The 13,250-nt window shown below is 45.3% G+C and overlaps 1 protein-coding gene across 1 annotated transcript in view; it reads left to right on the top strand.

The window, feature by feature from the left end:
• Window positions 1-13,250, top strand: part of LOC146192284 (nose resistant to fluoxetine protein 6-like) — a 98,115-nt gene that overhangs the window by 29,748 nt on the left and 55,117 nt on the right. The window contains exons 7-9 of the mRNA XM_084600449.1: window positions 4,572-4,665; window positions 11,668-11,757; window positions 12,803-12,968. Of these exons, the coding sequence (XP_084456575.1) occupies window positions 4,572-4,665; window positions 11,668-11,757; window positions 12,803-12,968 (350 nt within the window). The remainder of the gene's footprint in view (window positions 1-4,571; window positions 4,666-11,667; window positions 11,758-12,802; window positions 12,969-13,250) is intronic.

Genomic DNA, 13,250 nt, shown 5'->3' with positions numbered 1-13,250 from the left:
GAACTCCACATTGACGAACTCATCAGTGACAAGATTACCCTGGGCACCAGAGGAACCCCACAAGGTGCAGTCCTCTCCCCTTTCCTCTTTAATGTCACCATGAGGGGCCTTCCCCCAATTTTAAACGCCATACCTCACGTAAAACACTCCCTATACGCTGACGATATCACCCTCTGGACCAACTCTGGTTCAGACGGGGACATCCAGAGTTTCCTCCAGACAGCCATTGACACTGTCCACACCTATGTACAGGCGAACGGCCTCACATGCTCCCCAACAAAATCGGAGCTGCTTGTCATCCGCGACAGGAGAGTGCGCAGACCGGCTCCCGCAGCGCTTGAGCTCATCACGCTCCACATCGACACACACCCTATACCTTCCGTCCGGACCATTCGTGTCGTGGGCATGCTAATACAGAACAATACACAGAACTCCGAAGCAATACAACGCCTCCGCACCACAGCTCACCAAATAATCGGCCTTATTCGCCGCATCTCCACACGTCGTAGAGGCATGATGGAGGATGACCTTTGCCGGCTAACACAGGCATTCCTCGTTAGCAGGATAGTATACTCCTATCCCTACTATCACCTTCGCCGAAAAGATGAGGAGGCAGTTAACAGCATCTTCCGCTCGGTGTACAAGGCTGTCCTAGGGTTGCCACAATACACTAGCACACGACACCTCCTCCAACTGGGGATTTACAACACTCTTTCCGAACTTATAGAGGCACACAAGACAGCCCAAATTCATCGCCTCTCCAGGACAAATCACGGCCGTCTCATCCTTGACCGGTTAAACGTCAGCCCAATAGGCGATCCCCATCCCACAGCCCCCCTCCCGACATGTGTACACAGCCGCCTCGTTGTCAAACCACTACCAAAAAACATGCTCCCTGGCCGACACGACACGCGCCGTCAACACAAATCCAGGGCACTCGATGAAACCTACCATATCGATGAACACGCAACATACGTGGACGCGGCAAGGCAAGATGCAACAACATATGTGGCCTGTGCTACCACGCCGCAATCTACACTTATCTCCGCCGCCACGGTGCGTGCCTCCTCCCCCACCGCAGCGGAAGAAACAACTATAGCGCTGGCCATCGCTGACCCGCGTACGCGTACAGTCCTTAGTGACTCAAAAAGAGGAATTCTAAATTTCTCGGCAGGCTACATCTGCCTTCCTGCTGCACGCATCCTACGCGGCTTCACTCCCGAACACAAAATTAACCTAGTCTGGGTACCCGCCCACGCGGGCAACTCTGGAAACGATAGGGCCGACCAACTTGCCCAAGGATTAACAATCCGGGCGGTCGGTCTCACATATCTAGACGCACTAGCTGAAGCCCCCCAGACTTTCGCCGAAATTACCAATTTACAGAAAGAGACGCGACGCCTTTTCCCGCCTCCCCACCCCGACCTCGACCGAGCACAAGCCACCCTGCTGCGCAGATTACAGACACACTCATTTCTTAGTCACTCCACGCTATCACTAATTACTAACGGGGAATACAACCCCGCATGTCCAAATTGTAAAAACGGAGAACCCGCCACTCAGGCGCACATCCTCTGGGGATGCGTAAATAACCCGCCCCCAAGGGCCCTCCTGCCAGCTCCCTCTGCGGAGAGCTGGCCCCAACTCCTTACCAAGCCAGACAGGAACACACAACTTTCAATCATTTCCTGGGCCCAGGATGTCGCCCCCACCTGGGGGCCACACACGACTCATCTGCCCTAATTCACAACATCTGGGGCAAATAAAGTTGTCTCTCTCTCTCTCTGTCATGACCCGTTTAAGACCGCAACATGCGTGCTATAATGGTTCAGTTATGGCGAATACTGCAGTCTCCTTGCGCATAGGAACTGATTTCACGTCGCTGCTTGATTGGCTCGATTGAGTTGAATGAATGAAGTACATTATGTCACTTGTTCGGCTTTTATATGGTACAGATGATAATATGTAGGGAGTAGAGTTGAGAACAGAACCTGTGGCTAGCATTGCTTTAGAAGGGTTAGAATACAACCTCATAAACATTGTGAAATTGACATAATCGAAAGCATTAAAAAAAGCAATCAGGTTCATATGCAATCGATACGATCGCCATTTCTCACCTTCTTGGGCTGCGACCACCTTGAATCTAACCCCCTTGTCCGCGCTCTGTCACATTGATACATCGAAGTTATTTCATTGCATCGTTAATTCAGTTTACCAAACACCTAGTGTGTACCTTCGTCCCGATATTCCCCGATCAACCAAGAGCCATAATAGCCTTAAGCTTAAGCCATACTTCACCCGTACTAATATCTTCAAATACAGCTTTTTCCTCCGGACCACCGAACACTGGAACACAATTCCCGCCACAACGGGATCTGTTTCATTGCGCACATTTTTATCAGCCATCGATACCATATCATACTTTTTTGTTCAATTGTGCTTATTATACACTGGTTAATTCTCTTTTTCATTTTTTTTCAGTGCCTGTGCCAATAATATTCATTATGTGCGTTTACATGTTAATTAAGTTTGTTTTGTCAGGCCACCTCAGATATGTGGACGATACTACTTTAATGGCAGAAAGTGAAGTGGAATTCAAGAGACTTCTGATGCGCGTACAAGAGAGTGAGAAGTTTGGGCTTAAACTGAACATTAAAAAGACAAAGATCGTGGCCTCGTGCCATATCAAGTCCTGGAGCATCAAGGGACAAGAAGTGGAAGTTGTGACAGATTTTCTTTTCTTGGGCTCCAAGATTACCCCGGAAGGAGACTGCAGCCATGAAATTAGGAGACGCCTGCTTGTGGGAAAAAGAGCCATGGCTAGCCTTGACCGCCTAGTAAAGAGCAGAGACATTACACTGCCAACCAAGATCCGTATAACTCGTGCTATGGTCCTTCCAGTTGTGATATATGGATGCGAGAGTTGGACTGTGAAGAAGGCTGACCGCCGAAGAATGGACGCGTTTGAATTGTGGTGCTGGCGGAGACTCTTGAGAGTTCCTTGGACGGCCAGAAGATCAAATCAGTCGATATTGTCGACCATAAACCCTGACTGCTCATTGGAGTGTCAAATTCTAAAGTTATTTGGTCATCTGATGAGAAGAGAGGAGTCGCTGGAGAAAGATTTGATCTTGGGGAAGGTTGAGGGTCATTGGAGAAGGGGTAGGCAGCGAACGCGATGGTTAGATGGCATCCTTGAGGTGCTGCTGCTGAAGTTATGTGATGTTAGGAAGATAGTGAGAGACCGGAAAGTGTGGCGTGATATGGGCCATAGGGTCACGAAGAGTCGGACACGACTGAACGACTGAACTGAACTGATTTGTGTATGTAAATTTCTTTACCCCACAACAGCCACATATGGGGTTGCAGTATGTATGTATGTATGTATGTATGTATGTATGTATGTATGTATGTATGTATGTATGTATGTATGTATGTATGTATGTATGTATGTATGTATGTATGTATGTATGTATGTATGTATGTATGTATGTATGTATGTATGTATGTATGTATGTATGTATGTATGTATGTATGTATGTATGTATGTATGTATGTATGTATGTATGTATGTATGTATGTATGTATGTATGTATGTATGTATGTATGTATGTATGTATGTATGTATGTATGTATGTATGTATATGTGTATGCATGCATGCATGTATGTATGTATGTATGTATGTATGTATGTATGTATGTATATATGTATGCATGCATGCATGCATGCATGCATGTATGTATGTATGCCTGCATGCATGCATGCATGCATGTATGTATGTATGTATGTATGTATGTATGTATGTATGTATGTATATATGTATGTATGTATGTATGTATGTATGTATGTATGTATGTATGTATGTATGTATGTATGTATGTATGTATGTATGTATGTATGTATGTATGTATGTATGTATGTATGTATGTATGTACGTACGTACGTACGTACGTACGTACGTACGTACGTATGTATGTATGCATGTATGTATGTATGTATGTATGTATGTATGTATGTATGTATGTATGTATGTATGTATGTATGTATGTATGTATGTATGTATGTATGTATGTATGTATGTATGTATGTATGTATGTATGTATGTATGTATAAATAAATAAAGAAAGCAAGAAATAAATAAATAATTGCAGGTGTGCTCCTGCGGACTCCAAGAAAGGAAAAATCTGAATGCTTGGCATCAAGATTGTTCGATTGTTCGACTTGCCTCCTTGAGTGTACGGCTGGAAAATTATGTCTGCGCTCACCTATTTAAAGGAAATTAGACGATATTATATTACTGTGGGTGCGCAAGAGTTGTCATAGTGTTGCGAAGTGGCTACTGAGCAACGGAAGAAGGTTAAGGGCAGTGAATACTTGATATATTCTTCAGTTCGGAGCGACGTATATAGGTGAAGGGATATTTCACATACTTAGGTCTGGAGTGGAGTGATTATTGGCTACACACTTGAGAAAAGCGGCGGAGCACGACTGAAGGCTGTGTAGCGGTTGCATTGCTTGCCTTTCCCGCTGAGAGGGTACGAGAGAAGCCATTTCTCTTTCTCGTGCACAGGCGGCATGGCGTTCACGCTTTCCTACCTGGACCGCTACGACTCGGTGCTGACGGGGGCTGCTTTCATGGCCGTGGAGACTTTCTTCTTTCTTAGGTACGTGGCGCACGCCCAGAGTACGAAATGTTTGAAGAGTGGGCGAATGTTCCAAATAAAGTCCGAAAGAGATAGCCAGATACTGATGCAAATATGACTTGTGTGCACTAAAGTAGCTTGTTTGCACCCTGGATGTCCATGCTCTATGGATGTCTGCCTAGTCGAAAGGAACAACAGAAACGTTCTGTTGTCGCAACAAAATTATTTGTGACCGTGAACCTGTTGAGATAGCAGAAACGTTTGTACTAAAATCAAAATTGTGTGTAGTTACAACAGAAATATCCTACTGAAATACAGAATGCCGAAAACTAGCAAAAATAAAACTACAGAACCGCGCAGAACTGTACCAAAGAACTACAGAGGACTTTGGAGCTACGGCAGAACCATTTAATATTTAAGGTACTTTGAGGCGGTCTGTATTTTGTTCGACCAGGTGCATGCAACCTTCTAGTGCCTAAAATCCCATAGTGAAAAAAGAAGTGATTGGTTATGGCTCAATGATATCAGGCCTCATCAAAGGATATAGCTACCTCTACGTCTGCATGGGCTTTATTTACCTTAGGTTCTTGCAGAAACCGGTTCTCTTACGCTTAATATACTACAACACTCACCAGCACAACGTAGTCTAGAACCGTTTAACGGTAGTAAGATATGCCATGTGCTTGCTGATGGCGTCATCTGTCGAGAATACTGCAAAAGCGGACGGGGGCAGAATGCTGCGCCTTCGTGCTATCTCGGTGTGTTATTGCTGTGTGCTTGTTTCTAGAACCTATGACCCAATGACTCTCGATTAGTCGCGGAGTTAAGCGCCTATAGAATTCATTTGTGTGAAGGAACACATTTATGTAGTCAGCGGCTAGACAACAATTATAAAATTTGAGGTGAGAAGTAAAACTGAAACCGTAGCTGAGTCCTGATATACCTGAAGTATGTGGCTCCATGGTAGAACGAGAGAAAGAAGATGGCTAGGCAATGTGAAAGAGCACTGAAAAAGGGTAGAGAGGAGCATTAGTTCGCAAGAGCCAACGTTTGTACAAGTTGAATTGTCTTCGTCGTGGCTACTTGGTGCAGTACTTCTCTAGAAAGCGGATGTCGAGAGTTGTGGTCGGGGCTCGGTGTGTGAAGGCTTGTGCCTTACTTGCGTCAACGTCCTTCGCATCTTCTTACGCCTAATGCAACTGTATATATAGCGTTATTATCTTATTGTGTCGTATTTTTGTCTGAGGCGGACTGTCTTGGAAACTTCAAACAGTCCGTGTAAATACAAGTTTTCTATAGACACGAAGCTATTCATCTTCCCCACATCGTCATCTAGAGCTTAGAGCTCCGTAACACGTATGTCTGGATAGACGGAGAAACACTTCCGCTATCTGATTAACTAAGTGAAAGTTAATCAGTTAAGTTAACTAAGTATATGCCTTTCAACGACCTGTGTATAATTGACGTACCTATAAAAGGAATTTGTGAATGTACCTCATCAACTGACCATAGCGCATACTCATTTTCAACAGCCCAAGAGGCGCCTGTACACATGGACTTCACCGGACGGTCTGTACAGGAATCAGATCGATTATATTCTTTGCCAGCAGAGATGGAGAAGCGCTATACAAGCAGTACAAACAAGGCCTGGGGCCGATTGTGGCACCGATCATCAGCTTCTTGTTGCCAAAATTAAGCTTCGATTGAGGAAAACGCAGAAAACTAGAAGGCCTTGCAGGTATGATCTGGATCAAATTCCTTCAGAATATGCTGTGGAAGTGAGGAATCGATTTCAAGAATTAGATCTAGAAGACGGAGAGCTTGAGGAGATGTGGACTGATGTTCGTGATATAATACAAGAAGTTGCTACTAAGGTAGTTCCAAAGCAAAAGAAATGCAAGAAAGCAAACTGGTTATCTGAAGAGGCTTTGCAAATAGCTGAAGAAAGGAGGATGGCAAAAGTTATGGGGGAAAGGTAAAGATACAAGGTTCTCAATGCGGATTTTCAGAAAATAGCAAGGAGAGATAAGAATGCCTTCCTGAACATACAGTGCCAAGCAGTTGAGGACTACAGCCAATTAGGGACACAAGAGCTCTGTATAAGACAATCAAAGATATCAAAGGAAGCTTCTGTGCTAAGCTGGGCGTGATAAAGGACAAACGAGGCAAAGACTTCACTGAAGCCTCAGAGATAAAGAAGAGGTGGCAGGAATACACAGAACAACTGTACAAGAAGGACCCGGATGTGCAAACTCAACATAAGACGGTTGTGATTATTGATCTCGAGCCGGGCATCCTGAAGAGTGAAGTTGAATGGGCCTTAGCCAGCCTTGCTAAGAACAAAGCAAGCGGAATTGATGGTATTCCAGCTGAGTTGCTTCAAAACCTCAACCACGACGCTGTTAACATTCTGCATACATTATGTCAGAAGATTTGGACAGCCCTGCAGTGGCCAGAGGATTGGAGGAGGTCAGTTTACAGCCCCATTCCAAAGAAAGGCAGTGCCAAAGATTGTTCTAACTACCGCACAATCGCGCTTATTTCGCATGCTAGCAAGGTGATGTTGAAAATACTCCAAGGTAGGCTGCAGCAGTATGTGGATCGAGAGCTTCCGGACGTGCAAGCTGGGTTTCGAAAGGGCAGGGGAACTAGAGACCAAACTGCCAACCTTCGCTGGATCATAGAAAAAGCAAGAGAGTTCCAGAAACCCATCTACTTCTGTGTTTATTGATTAGGCCAAAGCGTTTGACTGTGTAGATTACAGCAGATTGTGGCAAGCTCTCCAAAAGATGGGAGTTCCAATTCACCTCATTTGGCTCCTCAGGAACCTGTATGAAGGGCAAGAGGCCACAGTCAGAACTGGGCATGGTCTTACTGATTGGTTTCCGATTGAGAAAGGAGTGAGGCAAGGCTGCATACTGTCGCCCTGCCTATTTAGCCTATATGCAGAGTGCATCATGAGGAAGGCCGGTCTGGACGAGTCTTCAGCTGGAGTGAAGATTGCTGGAAAGCGTATCAACAACATTAGATATGCGGATGATACCACTTTAATGGCAGAAAGTGAAGTGGAACCCAAGAGACTTCTGTTGCGCGTACAAGAAGCGAGTGAGAAGTTTGGGCTTAAACTGAACATTAAAAAGACAAAGATCATGTCGTCTTGCCCTATCAAGTCCTGGAGCATCAAGGGACAAGAAGTGGAAGCTGTGACAGACTTTCTCTTCTTGGGCTCCAAGATTAGCCCGGAAGGAGACTGCAGCCATAAAATTAGGAGACGCCTGCTTCTGGTAAAGAGAGCCATGGTTAGCCTTGACCGCCTAGTAAAGAGCAAATACATTAGTCTGTCAACCAAGATCTGTATAACTCGTGCTATGGTCTTTCCAGTTGTGATGTATAGATGCGAGAGTTGGACTGTGAAGAAGGCTGACCACCGAAGAACTGACGCGTTTGAATTGTGGTGCTGGCGGAGACTCTTGAGAGTCCGTTGGACTGCCAAAAGATCAAATCAGTCGATATTGTCGACCATAAACCCTGACTGCTCGTTGGAGGGTCGAATTCTAAAGTTAAAGCTCAGCTACTTTGGTCATCTGATGAGAAGAGAGGAGTCGCTGGAGAAAGATTTGATGTTGGGAAAGGTTGAGGGTCGCCGGGGAAGGGGTAGGCAGCGAACACAATGGTTAGATGGCATCCTCGAGGCGCTGCAGATGAAGTTATGTGATGTTAGGAAGATAGTGAGAGACCGGAAAGCGTGGCGTGACATGGTCTATAGGGTCACGAAGAGTCGGACACGACTGAACGACTGAACGGAACGGACCTCATCAACTACAGTTTACGATGCCGTTGTTTCGCCTGCAGGAGAATTTAGATGGCTTTTATATTGCCATCGTTACCTGCGGAGGTGATCTGTAATAGTATTTTGCTGTGATGTCACTGAACAAGGCTGGGAGTAGGAAAAGGTACTTACTTCTAACTTGTCTTCTAGTGTCTATTTGCTACTCCCGTTCTTGTCCGGTGATATCGCAGCAAAACGCTAAGAATTAGATAACCTCCGCAGATAAAGATGGGAATATAAAAGCAATCTAAATTCTTCTGTAGGAAAGAAAACTAACATCTATCTTAAATTCTAGTGTCTGGTTGTTGCCCCGCCGGGGTGGCGCAATGATAAGATGCCCGACGACTCTGTCGGAGTTCCCGGGTTCGAACCCGACCGCGGCGGCTGCGTTTGAGAGGAGGCGAAACGAAGAGATGTCCGTGTGCTGTGCGATGTCAGCACACGATAAATATCGACCCCAGGGGGTCGAAATTACTCCGTAGCCCTCGACTACAGCTCCTCTTTCTCTCTCTCTCTCTCCACTTTATCTCCCACTTTCCTCTCTTCCTTAATGGCGCGGTTCAGGTCTCTCTCTTTCCACTTTCACGCCCACCTTCCTATCTTCCCTTACGGCGCGGTTCAGGTGTCCACAGCTCAAGTGTGACAGATACTGCGCCTTGCTTTTCCTGTGAACCAATTATTATTATTATGTCGAAGAAACAAGTGTGACAGAAACTGAGCCTTTCCTTTCCTGTGACCCAATTATTATATTATTGGTTTGGTTCGTGGGGTTTTAACGTCCTAAAGTGACGCAGTCTATGAGAGACGCCGTAGTGGAGGACTGCGGAATTTTCGACCCCCTGGGGGTCTTTAACGTGCACTGACATCGCGCAGCACACGGGCGCCTTGCTTTTCGCCTCCATCGAAAGGCGGCCGGCGAGGCCAGGATTTGATCCCGCGTCCTTGGGCACAGTAGTTGAGCGCCGTAACCAATGCACCACCCCGGCGGGGAAATTATTAATTTGGTGTCTCGTTGTTGAACAATTTAAGTCACCGTGTTCAACTCTATATATTTTTGGGATCGCAATACATTTTTTAGTTTTGGCAGCGCTGTGAGCATGCGTGTTGTTTATAATCTTCAGCGCCGCCCACTGTTTGCGTGTCAGTCGATGAAACTAAACTTGGTATAGTTTCTGGCATTTAAGTAGCACACATATGAGATGTCTCACCTCTCCGTCTGGGTTCCTTGTCCCCTATGTGATATGCGTCTGATTAAGCCCATTTTAGTTGTACCTTTTTGTCGCCCTGGACAGCCGTTGTGCTCATCTTCAAGACGTTTGGAACCAGAGACACAAGGTAATCTTTGAAATTTACATAAATAAAAAAGAAACGGCAGCGACGTTTTACTTGGTCTAACATTTATCATTAAAAGGAGGAAGAACAAGGTAGGCAGCAGATTTTATTTGCAGAAGTAGCTTCAGATGTTACAAAATTTAGGTTTTATGGCATGCATCTATGTTTGAAAATAAGGCTGCATTTGCGTCCGTGCGAACGTGGGCGGCGTGGTGAAATTGTGTGTCGCAGGAGCCAGCTTTTACCCTCACACACGAAAATGGCCCTTAGTGTGAGTGCTAATATATAAGTTTGTTTGTTTGTTTGTGGGGTTTAACGTCCCAAAGCGACTAAGGCTATGAGAGACGCCGTAGTGGAGGACTCCGGAAATTTCGACCACCTGGGGTTCTTTAACGTGCACTGACATCGCACAGCACACGGACGCCACTCCGTTTCGCCTCCATCGAAACGCAGCCGCCAAGGTCGGGTTCGAACCCGGGAACTCCGGCACAGTAGTCGGGCTTCTTACCACTGCACCACCCCGGCGGGGCTAATATATAAGGTAAAATTGAAACGCAGCATTATATGTCAAAGAAATTCTGTATTTTACTTTCATATGCACAGCACTGTAGCCTACTCGCGTTGTTTGGCAGCCGGTTAGGGTGAATAACTGGTAGAAAGGTGTGTTGCTTGACTTGAATCAGGAGAGAGCTCCTTTTCCAATGCTAACACAACATTGGTATAGCTGGCATCAAAACTCTTGTCTGCACACCGAAAGATCGTTCATGCAGGGACATTACTCAATTTGCTGAGATAGAAGAAATTAACGAAACAAAGAAATTTACATTATCTGAACGCGTATATTAGGAGTGGCAAGACCATTCCTAGAAAATTGAGAAGAACATATTCAGCACAAATATTTGTCAAAACCCATTTTCGCCATTCACAGCCCGACACAGGAATCACTTGCTTCTAAAAATCTTCGAGCGCGAGCCTAAACCGACAATCCAGTTTCCATTATCAGATGTGTAAATATGCATCTTCGTCCTCTCTAGTCTTCGCTAATTTAAGCATTCTAAATTTTAAAGGGTGAGGTCCACTCCTCCCATGCACATGTCTAAAGGGGAATGAATGGTGCAGTTCTTAACTTGGAACTCGTTCTGTGCATTAAACATCATCGTCTTCCTCAAGTTTTATTTGAAAAACAATGTCGTGCTTTGCACTCAACACTGTCGTCTGCAATTTAAATTTCCCGCTGCTCCTGCACTTAAGCTAGGTAAGTACGCCATACATAAGACCATATGACTACAGATAGAGAGCGCAGTCTTGCCAGACAGGCTACCGAGACCATCGAACAAGGAGAAGCTAGACTGACTGGCTCTTTGCCGAGAAATATACTAAGGGCGTGAGGGAGCTAAGATCAAAGCCGCAGCAGTGACAGCGTCTGCGGCCGATGGCTAACGCTCTTGAAACTTGGTTCAAGGAAAGTTGCAGCTCAATGTTTTGCTTGCTTGCTTGCTTCTTTCGTTTTGTTGTTCTTTCATTTCACGTGCACCCTGCTCTGATCAGTGTTATGTAAAATTTCTGCTTCACCCTTTTTAGTTTTTATTTTCGGAATGACCGTGAATAGAACAGAAGGTTAACTACCGGCAAACATGTCCAGCATTCAAAATAACCATCCACTTATCTCCTCTAACCCTCTCAAGAAATCGTTCGAGGACTCCGGGCATGTAACATAAGCAATAAGATATCTGCTGGTGAAGTTGTTTGGCTAGACGCCATAGCCTGAGCGTGCTTAGAATGTTCGCCAGCGTATCCCGTCAACTGTGGTTTGAAAAATGCTCAATTAAAAATAAAAAGTAATAACGCCTCTTTTCTCGCAGCGGCTACCTGCTCTTCTACGTCCTCCATGACGTGAAGAAGGCTCGAGGTCTCAAAGAGACCGCAGCCATCATCCTTCGACGCTGGTACAGGTGCGTGTGTTCGAATTTGCTGCTTGTGGGAGCTGGGTGATCGCATGCATGCACATTCTTTCGTAAATGAAGTGATAGCAGGACACTAACAGTGGCTCTCTTTCATAGTCCTGTGGAATTACCTTAAGTTCTCTGTGAACAGAAAATGGCAAGCTGTAAAACAACGCAGGCCCCTTTGTCGTGCAAATGACTAAACCGCACTGCTTCACAGAATACGAAATAAACTTCTCATTTTAGGCAGACGTTCTGCTAACGTAAATATCTGAGACAGGCTCATCTATACTGAAATCATAGGCCAGGCACTCAGTTAGAGTTGAAGTAGTAATGTGTGCATTCCGTCTTTTCTAATGGCGTACGTGACATATAAGAAAACAGTAGTTTCGGAAATGACCGAGGATTGCAGTTTTTGCTTTGCGCAAAGAAAACAAAGCTGCTTTATTAGGACTGGTATATATTTAGAGTCCTTTGTTAGTGGACCGGTGTACAAGCAAGCTCGCCATTGGTCTAGCGCCGATCAATACAGTTTGAAACTGGAAATATTCAGGAGTGAATTTAGTCGTTTTCAAAGGTTGATTGGAGCAGCGGGAGCAACGGCAAATTGATAAAATATCAATGACAGTATCTTTTACCCATGAGAAAGGTAAACCAGTCAGCCGGTGTTGTTAATAATGATCGTGGGTTACAGTCTCCTTGTCCTTCACTGCCTGAGGAAAAACTCACAAAATACCTATCCTGCACAGAATGGTAACACAGTGGAATAAAAGGAGAATTTAAATGATTAAATTTGATTTTTCTGTTTTCAGCTACGGATTGTAAGGCGACAGAGGGCGATTGCGGTTTCATATGCTAGTCTGTGTCTGAAACACTAGGGCAAAAAATAAATGCGACAGCCAGTAAGGACTAGTTTTGGTGAAAAGGAGTCTTCGTGAAAAGTGGTTGTTTATGTATCCGTAAACCTTGACGGCTAGCTTTGTTGAAACTGAGAGAGGTACACTCGGATGATCGTTTGTGTGGGCGTCAAAGCATCTTGTTTACTCTGTCGCAGGCTCCTGGTGCCCATGACGGTTGCGGCGTGTGGCTTCTCACTGATGCCGCTTCTGGTCAGAGGGCCCACAACCGCCATGGTGTACGACAAATTCTATGAAGACGTGCGCAACCACTGGTGGACGTTCGTGTTCAACACCCGAAACCTGTACCGTGAGCCCACATATGTGCGTGAATGATACTGATCTTTTGAAATTGATCTTTGACTTTGTCAGGGGATAAAGTCAAAGGTGGGGAGCACAGCGCTTGGCTCGCCCGATCGGCTCTATTTTCGCCTCTAATTTATACGCTCACACGTTGCTTTCACACATCTGCGACAAAAGAACACACGAAGAAGAGAGCGACCACCAAAACAGCACGTCGAAAAAAAAAGGCGACAGACTGGAAAATTGCGCATGAAGAAAACAAGACCATGAGAAGAGCACAGGAACACAATCTTGAGACATTTA

This window comes from Amblyomma maculatum, chromosome 4 (genome assembly GCF_055883805.1).
Source record: "Amblyomma maculatum isolate TAMU_Amacu chromosome 4, ASM5588380v1, whole genome shotgun sequence".
Classification (NCBI taxonomy): domain Eukaryota; kingdom Metazoa; phylum Arthropoda; class Arachnida; order Ixodida; family Ixodidae; genus Amblyomma; species Amblyomma maculatum.
This window is presented reverse-complemented; position numbering and strand designations above follow the sequence as displayed.